The 23,161-nt window shown below is 45.6% G+C and overlaps 1 protein-coding gene across 2 annotated transcripts; it reads right to left on the reverse strand.

The window, feature by feature from the left end:
- Positions 1-1,510: 1,510 nt before the first annotated feature.
- On the reverse strand, positions 1,511-22,465 carry LOC141944713 (single-stranded DNA-binding protein, mitochondrial-like). 2 transcript variants are annotated; one of them, XM_074871787.1, is made up of 16 exons: positions 22,133-22,465; positions 18,817-19,016; positions 17,889-17,937; positions 15,193-15,365; positions 14,420-14,541; positions 11,982-12,128; positions 11,092-11,193; positions 10,694-10,779; positions 9,620-9,790; positions 9,386-9,528; positions 6,710-6,749; positions 5,173-5,233; positions 4,082-4,222; positions 3,326-3,413; positions 2,997-3,085; positions 1,511-1,676 (listed from the first exon to the last, which is right to left on the reverse strand). In XM_074871787.1, the coding sequence occupies exons 1-16, from the start codon at positions 22,463-22,465 to the stop codon at positions 1,630-1,632; spliced, it is 1,992 nt and encodes a 663-aa protein (XP_074727888.1). In that variant the 3' UTR covers positions 1,511-1,629. The 2 variants fall into 2 exon arrangements, with proteins under 2 accessions (XP_074727888.1, XP_074727889.1); XM_074871788.1 differs by lacking the exons at positions 9,386-9,528; positions 9,620-9,790; positions 10,694-10,779; ... (5 more) ...; positions 18,817-19,016; positions 22,133-22,465 and adding an exon at positions 6,854-6,903.
- Positions 22,466-23,161: the final 696 nt, after the last annotated feature.

Below are 23,161 nucleotides of genomic sequence, written 5' to 3' on the forward strand. Positions count from 1 at the left end.
ACTCCATGCACAGCAAAGGAAATCATTGCTGCTGCTTCTACTCCGAGAGCAGAGTAGAAGGCCAGTTCCCATGCTCCAAAGCAGACACTGCCATAAGCTGTGCTGAGCTCCACCACCACAGCAGTGTAAAAAAAGGAGGTAACCACTGAAGGAACAGAGGCTTAGCACATTCACTCGAGACCTCCTAGATGTGAAGAAAAGCTCAAGGCAAACCCCAGCTTTCAGCTACCAGGAAAAATTTGTGTGGACCAAACACAAACTGTATTTGGATCACTACTATATAAGTGCATCATCCCAACTTCTCCCAGCAGTACAACAGCTCAGGCTGAACAAGTAGTTAAGGGAATTAAAGTCAAAACTTCCTATTTAAAAAGACAGCACAATCTTCTGTGGATAACAACCCCTTTAAGTAGCTCTTTTCCAGTACATCTAACACATCAATATGCCAGTGACAGGGGCTAGGATACTAGTTAGAGCGTTAACCCAACCAGAAATAAATGCTGAACTGAAAGAATTGAAGTTTTTGGTAGTACTGACAATGCTCACAGACAGAAACATAAACAAGATCATGATTCTGTAGAGGGTAAAGCTTCAAAAACTATAAATAACCCTGGTGTGTACTGGGCTGAGAGAGGAGATACAAAATCCCACCAGCTCTGAAGGCACGAAATTGTCACCTCTAATGGTTTTCTTTCCCTGTTCACATCACGCTGTGTTACAGTGGGAATTTCACCACTTCTCCATGTAATAGAATGAAACACCTTTTAGTTGTGCAATTTTTTTCTAACAGTACCAGTAATTCTCAGTCCTCCTGACAATAAAAGTCAAAGCGAAATAAACGCCACTCCCACATTAACTGAGAATCCTGGACCAGGAATGTTTGTCACACACTATTGCAGGCCTCTCGAAAGGAACAGCCAAGACAGTCATTCCTCCAGCTCCTCCTGATGGCAAAGGATAGGCATAGCACCCCAACAAGGTACTGCGATGAGAACGTTGATGTCATCGCAGTCATCATGCGGCAAGTGCCAACACAGGGTTTGGTGAAAGACAATACCTGACTTGATCAAATGCTACGATCAGTGAAGGGCAGACGCAAATGCACAGGCAGCTTTCTCCAGGCCTGTGACAGAGAAACTTCAAGCTGAGCACCAGTTGAGGTCAGTCAATGGCTCTGCTTTAAACTTACTGTCAGATTGACTTAGTTAAGGAAAAATGGCGAATGACACTCAGAACAGAGGAGGGATGTTAACAGCGAGAGGTGACTAGGCTGTCAGGCCCCACAAAACAGAAGAGAGACTGTTAAGGCAGCCAAGGATATAAGGTTTGAAAATGGCTGAAGATGCAGAGGGTGACTTCCATTTATATTTTCATCAGCTCAAGAATTAATATAGCTGCCTGCTATATTACCTTTTCTCTTAGGGAAGAACAAAAAAGAAAGAAATCCAAACGATGATGAACAGAGAGAAAGCACACAGGAAAACAAAACAAAACACCCACATATACCCTATAGGTATCAAACATTTTATTTATTTTTTAAAGAAACTACAGCAATAGACACGATTACAGGATTATGAAGCACTGTAAAACAAAAGGAATGAAATGGCCTGGGTCCAAGCACTAATGACCTCACACCTTTTCTTTCATACTACCATCACTCAGAAAAATCACATTATCTGAAAAGAAAAAGAAAATTTAATCTTTAAAATTGTTTTGCCCTGGTGCAAGCCTGCACATCCACAAAGACAATTTATTTGTGTTAAAATAAGCTGCAAAGACCTGTATTTCAAAGAGAATAGTTTATAAAATAAAACAGTGTCTGATACAGGATTCTAGCTCTGTCTCCCCAGAAAGTTGACAATTGAAGGTGATCGTATACACTATGAAACAAGTGTGCTAAACCTGATGAAAAGCTGCTGAACAGTCAAAGATACTAGAAACATTTTAAAATAACGGTTTAATTCTTTGACTATAATCTCTATCAGTTACAGCTTATTTCCTTTTTATTTTGTCATTTTCAGTATGCACTACCATCTCATCAGCCTATGGGACTATAGTAAGCTCGTATTTCATCAAGCCTCAGTAATTTCTAAAGCATCTTGAGACTGGGGATATTGAACACGAAGAAGAAACTGATAGGATAAATACTAATTAAAAAAAAAAAAAAAGATACTCACTTCTCCCCTCCAGCTATTTATAAAGAGCAACCTACAGCACTGCTGGCTGAACTGTTCATCTGGAAGTTTGATTAGTATTGTTTTAAACAGGCTGCAGAAATATCCAGAATTGTGGTTGGGTTTTTTTTCCTTCTCCTCTGGCCCAGTTTTTTTAGATATACTTGTGTAACAGAAATGTTCGCTCTACTACCCAATTATTTTAGCCCTCCCTCAAAAGCCACAAGATAGTGGCTGTACCCACAGTAAAGATGTAGGATGCTCACGCTATTTAAAGGCTCAAGAAAAAAGTTGAGTCCCAGTTCTCTTCATTGTGTCTACCCAAGTGACAAGTCTACTCCCTATCCATTCCGTGCCCTTCTTGCTACCACTGGCTACCAGTCTGAGGTCTTCCTAAATTTTCCATCAAGTTATCCCCACAGAAAACATCTTTCACAAACAGAGGTCCTTCAAGTTGGTGAAGCCTCCGGTCTTAAACAGGAATAAAAAATTCCCTGCCAAACCGAGATGAACTCTGCTTAGAAAAGGCATCTGCCTGACCTGGAAGTACTACATACCAGTGTTCTTAAAACACACAGCATCTACCTCCTGCACCAACTGGTTTGTGTGAGCAAATGATGCAACAGTTTGCAACTATGTGCTTTCATTTTCTGGCACTGCTTGTGAAGACACAGAGGACATCTAGTGGTACAGTTACTCACTCTCTCAAAATCCCCAAGTGTGGATACTGAGGATAAAGACAAACCAAGCTCTACTTCAAAGGTCCTCCACCCCCTCTCCATTTTAATAGGGCAAGGTAGGCCTTGGTATGTTGTTTCTTACCTGCTATAATTGTTGTGGCCTGCCTCCTCACGTTGTTTTTATCTGTATATTCACCATAGTCTATCTTTCCTTCAACATAGAGTCGAGCACTGAGGAAAAAAAAAAAAAAAAAAAAAATCAAGAATTTGGTTCTAGTCAGAGAACTGTACTGCTGTTTTCTCCTCTGTATCTGATTCTGAACACACAAGCTTTTGCATCAGTTGTTTGTAGCAGGTCTGCTAACTTATTTTATGGCACTTCTACCTTAGTATAGCTCCTGGTCACCGTAATTATTACATCAATCAATTATTAAAGCATTAAATCCTCAACCACATTTGTTATTCACTTACCCCCTCTTCACATACTGATACGTAACATCCCTGAGGCCTGGTCTGAAGACAGAGATCCTGTGCCATGTCGTCTTCTGACTGATATCACCTAAGTTACATAAAAATAACAAAGTTGGATGCCACATCCTCTTTTTGATGCGAGCCTCAGAAATTAGTCTCAACATGTGGGTGTTCTCAAATTATGAGAAGTGATCTGATAACGGAAGTATACTAGCAATCAATCTCCCACTCCATGCTAGAACTCAATGTTCTACTCATCTGTGTCCAAGTGAAGGTATTGTGCAGACGCACAGTTCAAACTAAGTGATCAGTTTTCCCAGAAGCCAGTGCTCATACTAGAATTTTTTTCCCCTCACATACTACACATTGAACAAAGTTAGAGAAAAAAAAAGACATCTGTAGTTGCAGACTGATGGAAGAATTAATGGAAAAGTGTATCTTTTTTTTTTTTCCCTCCTCTTGGAATACAAATAAGAGCATGGAACGTGCTACACCTCTAGCAACCCCAACAGTGAGAAGCTGCCGACTCAATGCTCTTTCCTCCAGAGGAAGGTCGACATGCAGATCTCTATTCAGTATGTGCTGCTGAGGATCACTAAGAGACACACAAATGCACCAGCATCTCTGCTGACCTCAAAGGAACTTTCCTGCACCTCCAGAGATTTACACAACAGCCCAAGGACAAAGCAGGGTGCTACTGAATATGCAAACGTGACCTCAGACATGGCAGAAGCACATTGCTCATTGCAGACTCACCTCCCTGGCTTGTCTCACTTTCCCCTGTTCGCCACATCTCATTAGTTGCAAGGGAAAATATGGTAACGGGATTTCTTCCATCCACCTGCCTCATGATAGGGTCCTGTCCAACCCGACCGAGTAACTGAACACGATTCATGGCTGAAACGCAAGAGTAAATACATATCCAGGTGATTTATGATGCTTCTAATCACGGCAAGTCGTAAGTTGGCAGCTTTTGTCAAGGGCCAGATCAATGACTTTCTGCACCTCCTAACCATTTTGCAAGCTCTTGTGACTTTTGGCTTATTCAGGCCCTGCAGATGGTTGACTGTGTCTGTACTATTGCTATCACTGCTCAATAAGCTCATTTAGAAAGCTAAACGTTCTTTGTTCTTTCTGTTTCTTTGTCATCTTTTTCACAGACACATACAAATGTCACTTGAGACTATTTTGCATTTACTTACCTTGACTTCTGTTTTTTTCATTACGATAAAACCATAGCATTACATTGATTTGTCCTTAAAACAGTACCTTTAAAACAACAAAGTTGCATCGTTACACCCTCTCCTCTGAATTAGAGGGTCACTACTTTTTACAGAGGTACCAGGACTAGGTGGACACAATTTATTCCTTCTCCTTGTTCAAGGACAACTGGAGGAGGTCAGGGAAGCATCACTCTTGCACAGTGAGCCCATGAACCAAATGGTACAGTCTGAAGTGTACACCTGGAGCAAATCATGCCGGGGCAGCAGCACTCAGGCACATGGGAGTCTGAGAAACAAGCACGAGACACCTAAAGGCAGGTATTAGAAAACACAACAACAGCATACTCGATTCACTGACACTTATAAAGCACGACCACCTGCCTTTTACAGGTTGTACTCCATGTCAGGGCTTTTTTCTTTTCCCCCTTAAGGGCTGCTTGACTTGACAAAGACCAGATAGGAAGCTACTTAAGAGTCTGCTTCTTTGAAACAGCACGTTCTTAGTTACTGCGTTCAGGATCTACCATTCCTATCTGTTTCTCTCCTGGCATATTTCAGCCATTCTAAAACTGAGATAAAAACCACAAAGAGTAACAGCTAAGTTTCATCTCAGGAGATACTTACATCTTTCGAGTACCAATGAGCCAACTGTATCAGACTCATGTCTTACAAACTGGCGAAGCACCTGAAGGAACAGACAGATGTTAGTTTTCAAGACACAAAGTATGAACAGTATTCACATGCTTTTACACCTTGTTTTCTGAACACTTACAGAGGTTTTGCAAGTACATTCTTTTCTGGTGACTTATGGGGGGCCAGAGGGAAGAAATCCATTCAGCTAAATGAAGCCAATAGGATTATTCGAAGAATATCTGGTTAAACTGGGGTTAAAAAGCTGCTTAGGAAAAAGCATGGCCCAAAGGTACATCTCCAGCAATTATTTGTGGGACATGCAGTAACTACTGCTCTCCTGTCATACATAATAGGAGAGAGAGAAGTTTGAAGCGGAGGGATTATTTAGTTGGTTGGGCTTCAGTTTTTGGAAACAAACACAGTTTTGATAGTTTTATCAACTTTCTACTTCAGAGATTAACAAGATGCACCCAAGACATACATCTATCCGCTGCCATAAGCGGTATGATGCACCGATAATCCCTCATTCCCAAGCAAACAGCAAATCAAGGCCACAAAAACCTGAGTGCTGCAGCTAAACACAGGCGAGAAAAAGAAAAGGAACTGACTTGATGCTGGCAAATATCATGTCCTAGAAGAAAGGAGGAAAGAAAAGCCTGGGAACACCCCTGCAAGAGACCCATGTGCAGGAACTGGAAGATAAACTCATCCCTTTGCAAAAGTTAAAGGAAGGCAAGACTGACTGTGTTGAACAGAGGAGCTAAACCAGAGGAAATGCAACTTGTAAAACAAAAGTTCTTTAGCATGTCATATTCATTGATGTATATGCAAGTCATCTAAGACTCATGCCAGACACAAATCGGATCTTTTAATACATCATTTTTCCAGCACCTGAGTAACCGAGGTCCAGCACTTGTATTCTTGTACAGTACAAGCACAAACAGAACTTCCCTCTTTCCTTCACGGGTAACGCCGCGTATTTTTTGAGAAATGACCGAAATAACACCTGCGACCTGACAAGCCCGTGGCAGAATTCAAACTTTTTATCTAAAGGCAGATGCGGCGCTGCGGTGAAGGCACCGGCAGCTTCAGCTCGTCCGTGCAGGAGGAGCCGCCCGCCGGTGGCACAGCACAGGCCCCGCGGGCGCTGCTCCGGCCGCCGAGGCGAGCGGCTCCACGACCCTCGGTCACCCCCGCACCCCGCAGTTATAACGCTGCGACTAGGGACGGCAGCGAAAAAACAGCTTCCGCGATGAGAAAGTTATTACAAGCCCCGCGGCGGGCTGAGGAGGGGCACGAGCTGCTTCTCCTCGCCGCCGCCCCCTCCCTTCCCCTCCCCGCGGCGGGCGGGCTTTTAGCAATACCCCGGCCCCCCGAGCAACTCCCCCCGCGCTGCGGGCACCCCGGCGAGGTAAAGTCAGGGCCAAACTCCCGCTGGAGCCGCAGGGCCCGGCCGAGCGACGCCCCCTCATGGAGCCCTTAAACCCTCACCCACGCCGCGCCGCCCCCCCCCCACCCCCGGCCCTACCTGCCACGCCGGTCGCCGAAACATGCCTTCGCCGCCGCGCCTGCGGAGGGAAAAGCAGGGCTGAAGCAGCGCCGGAGGGAGCCCCGGCCCCGCCGCCAGCACCCGGCCCCACCGCCCCGGCCCCGCCGCCCGCGCCCTCCGCACCCGTCCGGCCGTCCGCGCCCTCCGCACCCCGCCGGAAGCGGAAGGGAACCGCTGGGTCCTGCCCACAGCGGGTCCGGGCGGAAACGCGCCCCTCGGCCCCGCCGGCCGCTCTGCGGGAGCCGCCGCGGCGAGCGGCCCGGGGGGGCGGGAGAGGGCGGCGCACCGCCGGCGGGCCCGGGCCCTCGGCCATGTGGGGACTGGCGGGAGCGGCCTCCCGCCGCCAGCGGCGGCCAGCGCCTGCCCCGGCCACCCGCGGGCGATGGGGAGCTGCCGGCGGGCGGGGAGGGAGGCCCGAAGGGAAAAAGAAAAAGTCACTCCGTCGTAGGCAAAAGGATTAAAATCTTTATTTGCACGTTTCGCTTCTTAAAGGATAGTATCTAACAGTTTAAAAGCCGGCACTGCCCAACACTTGAAAACAAACTTCAGTAAAACCTGAAAATAACCGAGTCTAACTGCACACTCTCCCCCATAACAGTGTCAACGTTCATGTCCAACTACCACAGCTAGACATGCAGCCAGCAAGGACTCAAACTTACAGTAAGCAGGGGGTTGAGATTTAATAACACTTTACATGGGCAACTCCAAAAAACTGACAAGGCCTAAAATGCCCGGTATGATTCCTCTCATCTTTGCTGAAAGGCTGCAGTTTGCAGGCAGGCCGTTGCACCACATGTAAGATACTGGCAGGGCAATGGTACACAGACCCACCTACCAGCATACGACAGTCATTTCCCCCCACTTCAAGCAAAGAGTCCTTGCCGATCAACATAAAACAAGTCAGGCATCAGGAACTAGTCTGCAAAAGCTTAACCACATCAGTTACGTGACATTGTGCCAGTTGCTGAAAGTTAAGGGAGGGGAAGCTGTCCTTTGACTTCCACAAGGAAGGCCCCCTTACTCAAAGTGTTCCCTTTTCCTCTTTGTCCCCCTCAGTGACATGCCGCTCTAACTGCGGCCCAAGTCCACCAGGACTACTACATAACTAGTCTGTCTCCTGATGTGTAGATAAAATGTGTCTGCCATAATCTCTACCTCCTCACTTCTAGGAGGACCCAGCTGTAGGTGCTGAATCCATGTACAGCCACAATCTCTCCTCTATAGATATGCAGGTGGCCAGAGCGTTAAGACCACAAAAACATCAGTCATAGGGCCCAACCAACCAAAGAGGGAAGTGAGTAGAGGAAATGCCATCCTTTCCCTTGTATGGCAAAGCTAGTCCAAGTCTAGAATGAGACCAGTTACACAAGAAATTAATCAGGTAAGAGACTGAGGACAATAATCTTAAATCCCATCATCTCACACTTGTAAGCTAGTCATTATTCCCTCAGCCAACATATCATCATAACTAATGAAGGAACCAAAAACCACGACAGGGAGAGCTAATATGGGGCATTGATCTGTGCAGACCCTCTGCTTTCACAGGGCCATTCAGCCACCAGAGCATTTTAGACAACACAGAAGTTCAGTAACCCAAAGTAAAGCTAAATGAGCGACAGCTCTTCCCTCCCACCAGGCGCTTGCTGCTCTGCTTAGAAGAGGTTTCAGACTCTTGCAACTTGGCACTTCCTAAGGGCTGGTCCTTCATGAGGGTCTGGGCAAGGCGGGCTGCTTTAAGTTCCCTGCAGGGGGGAGATGGAAGGAAGAGGAGAGGAAGAAAACCACGTCATGCATGAATCCCCATCAGCTACAGAAGAAAAACTATGAGCAATCTTGCACAAGAGGGTTACTGCAGTACTCCAGCATTGCTGGCGAGTGGTGACTTTTGACCCTAGAGAGTGACATGAAGATTACTGTAGGTTTCTCTAGAGTTTCTACTTCAGAACAGATCAACTTTGAAGGTTTGCCAAAGAAAACTGTGCATCAGGTCAGCAACGAACACCTAGACTGGCACCAGTATGAGGCATCCCTAGCTCAGTTTTCCCCCCGATTGTTTCAGATATTTGTGTTGGTGGACCTTAGATCAGTGCCACACGTAGCTCACATACATGTAGCACACAAAGGTAAATGTTTCTTTTCCATTGCCTTTTTTCCTTGATGCTTGCTGCTCTCCCAGAGCATATGCTCTCCTGTCTACATGGAAAACCTATTCCCCAGTTGACTATTGCACTAAGAGGGGTGGTGGGGCAGTTCCTAGATCGCAGCACCTCAAAATGTTACTGCCCACAGCAGTGAGAGGGAGGCAAGGGGAAAGAGGATGTTGGCCACCACCTGGTACTTCTCTTCCTTCAAGTGCTAGACCACTATCTCAGTGCAGTAACGATTCCTCATCTGCCCACTGGCTGCATATTGTATCAGTATTTTCCATCACCCGTGGTTATAGTAAACATGCAAGTTCACTGCTCTAATTTAGCCACCTCAAAGCCAGAGGTGAACCACAGCTGCAGCCCCACCACCCTCCCACCTCCAGGCACAGGAGCCGACTGGGTATTTCTGCATGTTAGGTCTCCCAACACTACCACCCTACTTTCAAGCCTGGTGACCAGCACTTGTTGCACCCATGTCTTCTCCCCTTCATGCCCAAGCCAGCCCTACCTTTCCAGCATGGCAGTCTTGCACTTCTCCACATTTAGCTGCTTCTGAAGCTGCACAGCTTTTCCACGTGAAGGACAGAGGACTGGATGTTTAGTAAGAGCTGTGGCAGAAGGTCTTTCCACTGGGTCAGGATGGATCATGAGCTAGAAGTCAAAGGAGTTCAGGGCTTAACCCTCACTGTGTCACATGCCAACTGGAAAAACCTCCTCCACCCTGTCAAGACTACTTCCTCACCTTGAGGAGTTCAAGAAAGCAATGAGGAAGCTTCTGGGGGATTGGTGGGATATTGCCTTTGCGGATGTGGTGCCACATGGCCCCATTGTGAGGCAGCGGTGCTGTGCCAGCCGCTAAAGCTACTGTGAGTGCGAGGGCAAAGATGTCTGCCTTCGGCAAATAGCAGTATTGCTGCAGAGAGAAGATAAACAGTTATAGAAAGGGAACATCTTGCTATACTAACAAAGGTGGGTTGGGATACCAGCTCAAAAAGAAACAAACAAGTCTATGTATGACACTGCCTTCACCATCCCAGTTGGCTGTTTTCTCCTCTTCAGGATGAAAACATTGATAGCAGGTAGTATTGGTAACTAACAGCACATAGGCTTTCACCGAGTCACGGGGAGCTTGCAGCCTACATTAGATCACTGCAGCAAATCCAGAGGATGGCCAAACAAATATGTGCCTCCAGCCTCCATCACAAGGCAATAAACTAGCCATGGCCAACTCAAACTAAAGACTGCATGTGATATACTGACTTAACAGTTCCTAAATGCACTTGCAGCACAAAAAGACACTGTTGCTTAAATACCCGAGTTGATGAACACATCCAAGCTGGTTGTTACATACTGATTCCCTTTGTGTTCACTGCCCAGAGTGGCAAAACTGCAGTCAGCTTAAATAGTGTGTTGTGTGTCCCACCTTGACACACTACCCGATCAGGGCTTGTTGTACAAGGCATTTCTCTGGGTGCCTATGTTCCTCGGTAATCACATCCAGCAGTTTAACCTCAGCTGGGCTGGTAAATGAAATGTCTCTAAACTGATAAAGGTTTTGTCCTATTCATCCCTTGCAGGTAGAATAGTTGCAATAATCTAATGATAAAGTTACTTATGAAGTATGTTAAATACTTACATGACAAGACCCATGCCTACGCTATTCTTAATAAAGTGTTAATTTTGCTAATTTCACAGCTGGACCAGACACAAGAGGAGATAAGGTAAGGAATATGCCAGACTAACAATGTCAATACAGTTGATCTCTCCCCACTTGCTCACCACCCTGTTCACCCCACCACCCTGCCAGCAGCTGTACCTCTTGCAAGATCTCATTGGCCAAAAACCGCCTGTCTCCTTCCTCCACCTGGGGGTTTGTTATCGATGTCACATGGCCAAGGTCACCTGAGACAAAGAACAAGCAACTAGTGGAGCAAACTGATACAGATTTCCTCCACCAATAAAAGCCTGCATTTTATAGGCACCAACAGAGTAATCAGGAAATACGGAGTAAGAGAGCAAGTTTGCTCCTACTCAGGAATCTGGGCTTGGAGACAAGCACCTGAGTTTTCTAGGACTTGTCATCTTAGAGGAATGACTTCAGTACTATGCTACCACTTTTGTATGCAAGTCTTTTCAGTCAGCAGGACAGAGCAATATCAAGCAGTAGTGAGCAGCCCTAATGTTACACTAGTTGTGAAGAGGGCTAAAACTTACCAATCTTATACACCACACCAGAAGAGGATTCATCTTCACTGTCACTCTCTTCCTGCTCAGCAGGGCCTGCAACTGCCAGCTTGTGACAGATGAAGATATTACCTGCAAGACAGTGAGATTTAGCAATAGTGTGGTGTCGGTAGCCAGACTGCAGCAGCCTGACAACTTTGTAGAAATCCCACCTGTCAACCTAGCTAAGCTTTGCAGTCAGAGAAATTCCGCACATGCTTCCCACCTGTTAGTCTGCTTTCTGCCCAGCTTACATATTCAGCAATACAGCTGACAGAAGACAGTTGCATCTTGTGCATACAATATTCAGCTTAATCAACTTTTCTGTCCCTCCCTCTGCCCCCAAGCTACAAGCATGATTTCAGCAGGAAAGAAGAGCTTTGCTATTAAGAGCATAACTATGTGACTGTGGTGGGGAGCCCTGGGGGTGCCCATCCTCAGCTGCAGAGAGGAAAGCTTGTTACTATTTTTTGCAGGAACTTAATCCCTTAGGGTAGGTACAATAAATACTTCTCACTCCAGCTCTCCCATACAAAGGTCAAGTGTTGTGCAACAAGACAGCAACAAATAAGGAAGTCTCTGTCTTCATTAGCAGCCCTACTTGTTCCACCAGTATGGAAGTGATTCCCATGAGACAGGATTATGATGAGCATGAGACAGAAGTAAAATGCTTATAGCTATCCGAGAAGGCTTGGTTTTAGAGCAGCAGGAGTTGCAAGATTAAAAAAAAACCTCAGAAGACATTCACCTTTTAGGGCAAGATCCTCTTTCCTTTGAAGCACTGTAATAGGTCCAGTCAGAAGGACCTATTACATACAGGTCCTACCCATGGAGGGTCACTTGGGGGATCCTCCAACAAAGGAGGGGAGAGCTATACTTACTAGGTTTGATATCCAGATGCACAAGGCCAGAGTTGTGGATGTATTTTAGCCCCATGGAGACTTGTAACAGTATTTCTTTCAGCTCTGCTTCTGGGAAATACTGGCCAAGCTTTGCATTTTCCAGCAGCACATCCTGGAGACTCCCACCTAGGTGAAAACAGTCAGTCTGAGACCTGACAAATTTTATGGAGCAGCATGTTTGAAATAGCTTAATAGAAACTATTGCCCAGATCACTTGCAGGCTTGCTAGTGACAAACCCTGTCTGGACCAGCTATATATGCTCTAGTGATTAAACTTGGACATCATCATTTGGCTTCAGCCTTTCCATTGCCTTGGAGCACTCTGCCTCCAGCTTGCCAAGGACCAAGCAACTGTAGTTCTACCTACAGCACCAGAAAGGCTGACCTGGTAGTGATGCTGCTGCTACTGCAAGTGAACAGTGGAAAAATTAATTACTTTTGCCATGCTTACAGGCAGAAAGCAGGTATATGAATGGTGGAACAAGGAAATTAAGCTCCCACTAGCAGATTTTTGATTGAAGAATGTAACATTTGACACAGAAACAAAGTCTTGTGGGTCGACCCATTAAGGCACTCTAGCTATTTCAGGACTAGAAAATACCATGGCCTCTCTCCCCATCAGCCTGCTTTTCACTACTTCTCCTTTAGTCGCAGATGTTCATCCACTAGAACACAAGAAATGCATCAATGCTGCAGCAATGATCACTATGTTTCATGGTTACCTCCACCAGATTTAAAGTCATTACCCCAAACAGCTATCACCACTCATCATTGAGCCCCAAGACTGCAGGAGCAGTTGAAAGAGGAGAGCTACATATTTACCTTCAGCTCCTCTGGGACCCAGAGGTGTCTTTTCCAATGTCTCCCAAACAGTGTTATGGCCAAGGGCAAACTTAAGTAAGAGTGTACTACCCTGCCTGCAGCACCCCATTTACAGTTTACCTCATTATTTAGTCTCTGCAGCTGTTGAGCCCTTTCTTCTAGCCAAGATGCAAGGTGCCCTCATCTCAACTAGGTAGCCACTCTTCAAATCATTACTCCCCTTCATTAAGAATGACATGGCACTTAACTGCTCTCAAGTCACTCATCAGGTTTTACCTGGGCAGTCCCAGATGCAGCTCCAAGCATCAGCATGGGGAATACTTTTCCAGGCCAGCCACCATAGAGGAACAGTTTTAAAATCCCAAAAATTAGAGGATATTCACTACTTGAGACACTGGCACCATTCAGAGCTTTGTCTAAGTATTATGAGCCCTTAATATTCTCCACGGAACTGCAGCCCCAGTGCAGTTTGCTCCATTGTAAGACAAAACATCACAGAATCACAGAATCATCTAGGTTGGAAAGGACCTTAAAGATCATCTAGTCCAACCGTTAACCTAGCACTGCCAGATCCCAACTACACCATATCCCTAAGTGCTATGTCAACCCGCCTCTTGAACACCTCCAGGGATGGGGACTCCACTATCTCCCTGGGCAGTCTATTCCAATGCCTGACTGTAAAGGCAAATTTCTGTAAAGAAATGCTTCCTAATATCCAGTCTAAACTTTCCCTGGCACAACTTGAGGCCATTCCTCTTGTCCTATCACTTATTACTTGACTAAAGAGGCTCATCCCCAGCTCTCTGCAACCTCCTTTCAGGTAGTTGTAGAGGGTGATGAGGTCTCCCCTCAGCCTCCTCTTCTCCAGACTGAACAACCCCAGTTCCCTCAGCCGCTCCTCGTACGACCTGTGCTCCAGACCCTGCACCAGCTTCGTTGCCCTTCTCTGGACACGCTCGAGTCATTCAGTGTCCTTTTTGCAGTGAGGGGCCCAAAACTGAACACAGTAATCGAAGTGCGGCCTCACCAGGGCCGAGTACAGGGGTAAGATCCCTTCCCTGTCCCTGCTGGCCACGCTATTGCTGATACAAGCCAGGATACCATTGGCCTTCTTGGCCACCTGGGCACACTGCTGGCTCATGTTCAGCCGGCTGTCAATCAACACCCCCAGGTCCCTCTCTGACTGGCAGCTCTCCAGCCACTCCTCCCCAAGCCTGTAGCGCTGCTGGGGGTTGTTGTGGCCCAAGTGCAGCACCCGGCATTTGGCCTTATTGAAACTCCTACAGTTGGCCTCAGCCCATCGCTCCAGCCTGTCCAGATCTCTCTGCAGAGCCTCCTTACCCTCGAGCAGATCAACACTCCCACCCAACTTGGTGTCATCTGCAAACTTACTGAGGGTGCACTCAATCTCCTCGTCTAGATCATCAATAAAGATGTTAAACAGGAGTGGCCCCAAAACCGAGCCCTGGGGGACACCACTCGTGACTGGCCACCAGCTGGATTTAACTCTGTTAGAACATCCCACGTCTAAGTACAAAAGAAGGTAACTGCACCCATCCTGAGATCTCAGCCTTTAACAACATCACAGCTCTTACCATTGCAGTGTTCATTTTGGATAATCATGTGATCGTCCTCTGCCCACGCCGAGTAGTAGCGCACAACATGGGGGTGATGTCCAAGGACAGCATGAGCATAAACCTCACGCAGTGCCAGCTGCCTAGAGAAGCACGCACAGAAAAAGCAGTGGTGACAGAGTGCCAGGGTCCTGCTTGGGACCATGAGAGGAGCCCTGGTTTGCAGCCTGGCTTGAGAAAGGGAAAGCAGAAGTGTTTAGGACTTCCTCTTGGGTTTTGGCAAGACAGACTGGTTCTCACAGCTGCTGAAGCAAAAGCTGCCCTTACTCAAATGTGCTGAGCAGCTGTCAGAAAAAATAATCACTGAGCAAGTCTTTTGTTAAAGAGGCAAAGGCAGCCTTAAAGACTTTGCTTTAGCATGTGGGACAACACTAGCTGGTCAATGCAGATGTCAGCAGTGCTGGCCATACAGCAGGGCAGGAACATACCACAGATTAACTATGACAGCTGTTATTTTAAAGAGACTGGCTGCATGGACCCAAGGAGTTCAGGTAAACTGTCATCTCACTTTGCAATACATGTGGCTTCTTCCCTTTCTCAGACATTTATACCCAATAGGCCTAAAGTGGCAACTTCCCCCGCTCTCCCAACTGTTACTTGGGAGTGCAACAGCAGCCAGTTTTTGCTCATGCCACCCCTCAGATACCTTTAGATCCACACTTCCTCCTTCCCCATCACACCTCTCAAGAACATGCCCATCATTTCAACTGGCAGTTTCTAGCTAGCACACTCACTCATCCGAGGATCCTGCCAGAGGCCTTTTGGAGCGTTTGATGGCATAAACACATCCATCAAGGCGTTTGATGCACTTGTAGACAGAGCCAAATTCCCCCACACCAATTTTTTCTAGTTCCAGGAACTCCTTCTTGTAGCGGGAAACCATATTGCTCTCTTTCAGAGGATATCTCTACAAGGTCACAAAAACAGCAAAGACAAGTATGAGTTGAAAGACTCTGATAACAACATCTGTCATGTTTTTAGAGCCGTGTAGCACTTGCTCTCACAGAGCACCCACATTGGTCCCTCTCCCATTCTGGATGTTCATCTGGGCATGTGCGCAGGGGTGTGCCAGTTCCTGAAACCCTACTTTTCACTTAGGCATGTTGTGTTTTTTTCTGACCATGTAACAAAGGCCATCTTGGTCTGGTTTGGCCAAGGGGTTATTTTGGTTGTTGTGTTTTTGTTTCTGTTTTTTTTTTTTTAAATCATGACTTGTTAGCTGTAGAGGTAGAAATTGTAACTAAGGAGAATTGTAGTCTAGTTGGCTGTATGTGCCTAAGCCTCCTTAGGTTACTACCATCACATCTCTTCTCTTGGCAGCCCTGCCCAGTTCCTGGATCCATGGCTGATGGAGTCAGGGATGAACAGCAGAAAACAACAAAATGCTTGTCTTTTGCCCAGCTACTGCAGATGCAAAAAGACCTATCAGAAGCCTTGGTAGGTGTAAGTCCAGTACCTCTGAATTAGACTCATGTACCGAAATTGTATTTAAATAAAGGCTACTACCTATTTTCAGCTCAGGAGAGAAGCTTGGTGTCTGGCTTAATGTCACCCCAGCTATGTAAGAGCTGCTTTACTCTGGCAGCAGAGGTTGCCTGCAGCAAGGACATTCTGCATCAGTTCAGGCTCTCATCAGGTTTGAGGCACCAGCTGTTGACTAATGGCAGATTAGCAGGTCTCAGCATATCTGTTTGTATTCCCAGCAATTTCTCACTGGGAGCCACTTTTCCACAAAGGGCTGAAAGCCTGCAGAACAGCTGGAATATAATTATTGCTACAATAATAGTCACTAGGGAAAGAGGAGCTGCTGGTACTGCTTGTAGAGTGATTCCTACTGGCAGGGGAAGATAAGTAAAGAAGGGAGAGGCAGTGGAGCATGAAGCAAACAACAAGAGAGTGAACTAAGTGATTTTCCTTTGCCCTCCTACATCCCTTACAGGGACAGTGGCTCATATTGCACAGTGGTTTCCACAGAAACCACTGCTGTAATTACTGTAGTATATGGTATATGACCTTAAAGGGTGGAGGTAATGTATTGGTCCTCACAGTCAGTAAGATGTGGCCCATATGAAACAGCAGCCCTTCACAACAGTTTGTATTTCATAAGGCAGCTGTATTTTACAGTATCTTAAAAAGCTCAGGAAAAAGATACCTCCTAGTACACAATATGTATTACATAATATAATCAGCACTCGAACACAATAATATTTTGTTAAATCACAAGTTATTTGAGGTTTTCTTCTAAGGAAAAGAACAACTGTGGTAGCCCCTGATCTTACCTGGTAGCAGATTTATTCTACAGCTGTAGTTTTCCATGGAATCAGTTTTTCTGCAATACCAGTCTCCTCGGCTAGAGGGTACTATTATTCTTCCAGTAAGCCTAATTATTTCACCATTACAATGAACAATTCTACCTACTTGCACAAGACAAGAAACTTCCTTCAAGGGGCTGCTCAAGAAAATTGCGATTTTTACTGCACCCGAAGGCAGATATTTAATTTGGGCTTGGCTTACTTTCCAGAAAGCAGCTGGATGAGTAGCTTCCCCCCAGATAAAACTGGGAAGAAAGGCAGCAGCTATGGGACACGGGTTCCCACACCAGCTACCCACCTCTGCCAGCACAGCTGAGGGTTCACGAGACCTTGCACTCTGCCCCGTGCAGCCAGACCAACACACCCCCCCACTGAGGTTTGCCAGCAAGAGCACAGACATCGGCAACAGCAGGAGAAGCTGGGCTTGGGCTGTAAGAGTGTTCGCTGTCCTGTAGCTATGTAAGCTATGGTGGGGCCTTCCTGTGGACCCCAAGGCACTCAGACACCCCCCAGCTGGGCATTTTCTTACTGAAGGAGAGTACAGAATTTGCTGCCTTGCTTCAGAAGGTTGCCATTGTGACTACTGCAACTGAAACTCTGCCTTCGGTACTTATCCACATCAGAGCTGTTCAGCTCAGCCTGGGTTTTTGCAGCACGGGTCCATATATTATTTGCAATATAGAAGCCATGTTTCATTCATACCCAAAGATGCTTAGTACACTGATTCATAGCAACAGGAATACACCTGCTTTTTCAATCCACAAAGGTACAGTCACTACTTACGCTAACTCAATAATATAGTAATACAGTTCTCCCTGAGGAACCCAAATTATATTTCCTAGAAAGACCTCCTGACCAAAATCAATGAGTTTTAGGATTACTTGTCAAAGTTTCAGATCTGCTTTAGTACAAGTTTCCTTTAGAGATAGGAATCATTTATGAGTTTGTTGTCTCAAGCAAATGTTAACATAAAACATTCAGCTTGGAACTATTCTGTCATAGGTATTCATCCTCTGTCATCATGCCATGATTTATACTCCAGTAGCAGAATAAATTTCATCAGGCACCAAATCTTTACAAGCATCTTATCCTCTCTGTAGGGGGAAATACACACTTACATTTGTAGGTAGCTCCTGTTTTATCTGGCTTCTTGGTGGAGGGTCCCTCCTATAACAGAAGTTTAGGAAAGTCTGGATGTATCATTTCAGTGCAGCAATCCAACTGAGATTTGAAATGAAAACATTTTTCAAAAGAATCTCCAAACCTTGCTTCATAGTTTAATTAAAGACTTATTTTGTAGAGTGTTGATACACAATGAGTTTCTAGTTGAGGGCTTAAAGACTGTAGTCCCAGGCTAGGGCATCTTTGTTTCCATCTAGAAAGCCTCCGCATACTAACTTCAGTACTGCCCACAGGACAGAGTGGCACAGTTCAGGGGCATCATTCTCCTGCTCACCTTATGGCTGGTGAAGCTACATGGGAGACGATCTTGCACAACAGGCTGTTAGTGAAGGAGAGCACTGTCCCACTGCGCTTTCAAGGGGGATAACCCACCTGAGCATCAACAGCTGAGGCTATGACAGAAGCTGAACATCCTTGTAGTGTACAGGTATGACTAAATTTGTGTCTTGGTTAACCCACACCAGATCCAGAACTTTTGCATGTCAGCAGTAGCCTGCACCCATCTTAAAAGCTGTGTTACATGCAAACATGCACATCATTTCTTCCGACTTGTGGGTATGTGCATAACTGAATCAAGCTCCACCCTACCCATGGTTGAAAAAGAAAGAAGTACAATTCTGTCCTACAGCCATAGCATTGAGGTTAGCTGTTGATCCCCCACTTACATTTTTGAACAAAGGAAATGATTGATTTTATTTATATTTCTATTACCTTCATGCATCTGCTAATGTTTGCTTTGCACCAATGAATACTATAGAAGTGAATGATTCACTGTTAGCAAATAAGTAATGATGGAGACATTTAGTACCTTATCTCCTTCAAACAGTCTCCTTCCAACTAGTTATTTAAGAGTAGTTCACTTACAGCTCTCCTCTGGTCTTCCGCTTGCCATTAGGAAGAAAGAGCATTTGTCGATATGACTCTGGTGTAAAGGGATTAATGTTGACAAGAGAAGCTTGGGTAGAGTCATCCAAGTCAGCACCAGGAGTAAATCTCAGATGTCGGAAGCTTTTGGATGGGACCTTTGTCCCAGATGAAGGAAAAGCTGTCTTTGATAACAGGCTCTGTATTGAGGAAAAAAAAAAAAGTGGTAGATAAGCCAGCAAAATGTTTTTGTTGCTTCTATGTCAGAATAAAATCTCTGCTCTCCTGAAACATCAAGGAGAACTCAGCTCCCTTCCTCAGGATAGCTGAATCATTAAAACCCTGCATCCCTAATTTAGTCCTAAGTTTTCTTCTCCACAAAGTATTCTTCTTCCACAAAGTATTACATTCTTCACTAAGCCCTTTCAGACTATTCCCTGCTCACTTTGGTGAGGCCCGCAGAGCCATTTTGGCAAGCACAGTCCTCAAGAGGAGCCAGCTGCTCATCTTTCCCACCTACAGAGACACAGAAATTGCATCATATGTTCTGTTAACATGGAAGCATTGACTGTTGCATCAGTTTGGTCAGGACAGGTTTGTCAGGAGACAAGACAGAATGTCACCCAAATTTCCTTTTGGTTCCCCAGTAATAAACAGCATTAGTATAGGGGAAGTTGATAGAAACATCTTTATATGGCTACTGGTAAAGTGACCAGAAAACAGTTCTCAAGAAGAAAAAACAGAGTTTCAGAAATTTAAGTTCAGGAGGAACCTCTGGATTCTCTATCGTTCAGCTTCCCACAGAAGACAGGGTTTCACCTGCTAGTCCAAAACCTTGGGCTGAGTAAAGCATAACTTCAGAGGAGCACCCAGTCTCAACTTGAAGACAGAAAAATCTACTTACTGTCTGTGATTTGACCCCTTCAGTAACCACTAGCTTTTTGAAATATGTTTTTCACTTTTTTCAGCTTCAAGAAAGTGGTGTAAGGTCTAAAGCAGTTTTTAACATATCTCTTTCTTCTCGTTAAAAGCCCTTCAAGAACCTAGAACTCTCCCTGTCATGAAGATCAAGATACTTCTATATCTTTTTGATCCAACAGTGATCTCACTCTTGTGAGTGGAAATGTGGCTCTAGGATCAGATCTAGAGTTCCTCCCTTCTCTCACTGAAAGCTTTTGATGATAAAAAACCCTAGAGCTGCATTCAGTATCCTGCATCCACCTAATTGATGCTGCACTCATGGATATAGCTACTTCTGGGATATCCCTCTATTTCTATACCATACTTGGAAGTTCAGCTACTAGTGTACTATGATTCTGAAAGGTGCTTTTTGTTCATTTTCTCAAGCTCTGGTCTGCATCTTCTTGCTCTTGGATGGAAAAGTTCTGCATATGGATCTATTAAAAGCAGTACATGTCCAAGCCCAGTTTATCCAGCAGCCTAGAAGCTCTGTAGAACTGTGGCTATGTTCTAGTCTAGCCACAAGTCAAGAAAGGGATCTAAAATACCACTGCAGCCTAGTGTTGTATGCATGCAATTCCCATCTGCTCTACTAGGGCTCTATTTCATAATCAAGCAGACTTGTCTCCTGTAACATCATCTGAGAATAGCTGCTGCCATACAGTGTACGGCAGCTACCATAACTAGCTCTAGCAATCTGTTCCACGATTGGGTAAGTCTACAAAATACAATCATCTGCCTCCTCTGCCGTGCATCCTAGCTGGGGCTCCAGTGCTCATCTGTCTGCAGTTAGATGTGGCCTTTCTCTCACCTTCAAATGTTCCAAGATCAATGCTCCCAGCCTTCTTTATAACCAGATTTAGGCCCTTTAGAGCCCACCTTTTGCAGCATGCTTGGAAACCAAGATCTTTCTCCCCAAACACAGCAAATGAAAAGAAATTATTTAGTGCAATTGCTGCTCATGGGCTACAAGGTGACAAGCCACAGGCAGCATGTCTTGAGGCATTCAGCCAACATGTTATCTACACAAGAGCACACAGTGAAAGCACCCTGCAGTACCAGTGGCCCATCTAGTCTGGAAGAGATTCTAGACCCTTCAGCCCTTTTCAGATTAGATTCAGGGAGATTTCTTATAAAGGGTCATTGCCAGAAAATCTTCAAGTGATGCCATTTAGAGCTGCTTTCCCCTAGAGAGGAGCAGGCCATTCCTCAGTACCCACGGTCATATGTGGCCATAGGATCATCCTTCTCTCCACGTAATCAGGCTTCTGGAGTGGGACAGAAGTCAAATCCTAGCTCAGAAGTACTAAAAGGACTGATCTTCTGTGTACCACTTAAGCAAAGGAGCAACCAGTCTATCTGTAGAGCAGGAATATTGAGAGAGAACTGAAAGAGCAACATTTCATTGCAAGGCTTGAATGCTGGAAGCCAGTACACACAACAGAAGTTATCTAGGAACAGAGAAGCTGGCACCAAGTCTCCACTTGTGCTTATAGAAGACAAAAAGCAGTTATATTATATTCTATACAAGAAGTTTCACAGAAAATAGAAGCTGGGATCATTCTCCTAAGAAACTAGCTCAGTAGATAAGTTACATTTTAGGACAGTTGACATAGAGGAAGACAGGCTAATCTTCCTCCACAAGCACACATTGATTTGCTAACCTGAGAACAAAGTCCCGCTTTCCCCAAATTCACTGAGCATCTCAGTTTCACACAAAGAGAATCAGCATCACTGGACAACAGTCTGGTTGGAGGCAATCCAGACTTGCCAGACAAAGCATACCCCAGCCACAATGCCATTTCTAACTTTCTCTTTCAAGAGAAAACTCACTTGCATTCAAAAATGTGCTGAACAGAGCAGTCAGGGCAGCTGCCTGTCTCCAAGCTCCCCCTGGAATGACAAGCTCCTTGAAGAGAGATGCATTTATCCCTCTGGGAGCCCAGTGCATGCTTCCTACAGTGATGCTGCAGATGTCCACTCCCCTAAGCAGAGTGTGAGGGGCCCATGTGCAGCCAAGGCACATGGTTGCTTGGGTTTTTGTTGTTTTGTTTTTTTGGTTTTTTTTAAGTCAGACTGACTCAATGCCAACTAATTGGTTTTAACAACTGCTTGAAAAGAGTCAAGACACTTGTTCCCACACACAGGTTTCTATTCACACCCACGGAATAATCCTTCCATAGCAAAGGAGCTCATGGTCCAGGTTTCTAAGGGAAGAGTAGAGGCTAAAAACAGTAACATTGAAAAAATGCGTTCCACAGGGCTAGCAACAGATCCCCTCGTCACCCATGCAGTGATGCCCCAGCAACACCACAGACCTTGCCTGCTCAGACACAAAGGAGATAAATGCCATTACCTTGGGAGTGTGCGGGGTGTCACACAGCTGCAGCTTTTTCCAGGTGATGTGCAGTGGTGTCTCAGCATTACCCCAGCTCTTACTCACGGCTGGGGAAGACTGCAGGGTGGGACTCACCCAGGCTTTTGTCTTGCTCAAAAAGATCTCACCAAGTTTTCTTTGCGGGGTTGCTGGCAGAGGACTGCTCCCTTGCCACTTCTGGAACTCACAGCTCCTGGGGGGGCTCGAGCTCAGGGCATCCTCCTCATTTACACTTCTGTCTTCACTCTCTTCACCACAACTGGAAAAATCCAGTCGCTGAATGAATTCATCGCTGTTGTCCCAGTCATCCATTTCACCATATGAAACAGAGAGGTATGGCTGATACTGGCCTGCTTTGTTAGAGGAGGAAGGGCAGAGGGAGAGGAAGATGACATTATTTACACAGGCAGATTAGCCATCCCATTCCTTGCCTTAGCAAAGGCATTAGTTCTAATCACTGCATGTACTACCCCACCCTGATCCCACGTACATAAAAGCCTTGATCACTCGTAGATGTCATTTGATGGCATTGGTTGAGGAAGAGTACCCCAGAACTAGCAAATACAAATCCATTCAGTTCACGTAATAACAACAGATTCTGCTTTTCACCTTGTTGGTGCAAGTCAGATAGAACTCAGAAGTTGTATCTGTAACCCTGTAAGCCTCCAAGGCAACTTCCCCACCTGCTAATACTTCATCTACTACTTTCATCACACATAGAAAGAAAGCAATTAAATACTGAAGAACAACACAGACCAGCCCTCCCTTCATTCTTTTCTACCTTAAATTTCTCAACCAGAGAAAAAGAACCCACACTACATACAGCTGTAAAAGCAGAGGGTGCCCCAAGCAGTTACCAGATACCCTACAGACAACCCTTCTCCTTCCCTGGCACATTTATAACCACCCCACACACCTGCACCATTGCTAATGGAAAACATCTGGAGCTCGGCAGCACCTGTGCACAGTTGCCTGTGCCTAGGAAAGCTAGTGGCTGAGGGATTTTGC

This window comes from Strix uralensis, chromosome 5 (assembly GCF_047716275.1).
Source record: "Strix uralensis isolate ZFMK-TIS-50842 chromosome 5, bStrUra1, whole genome shotgun sequence".
NCBI lineage: Eukaryota > Metazoa > Chordata > Aves > Strigiformes > Strigidae > Strix > Strix uralensis.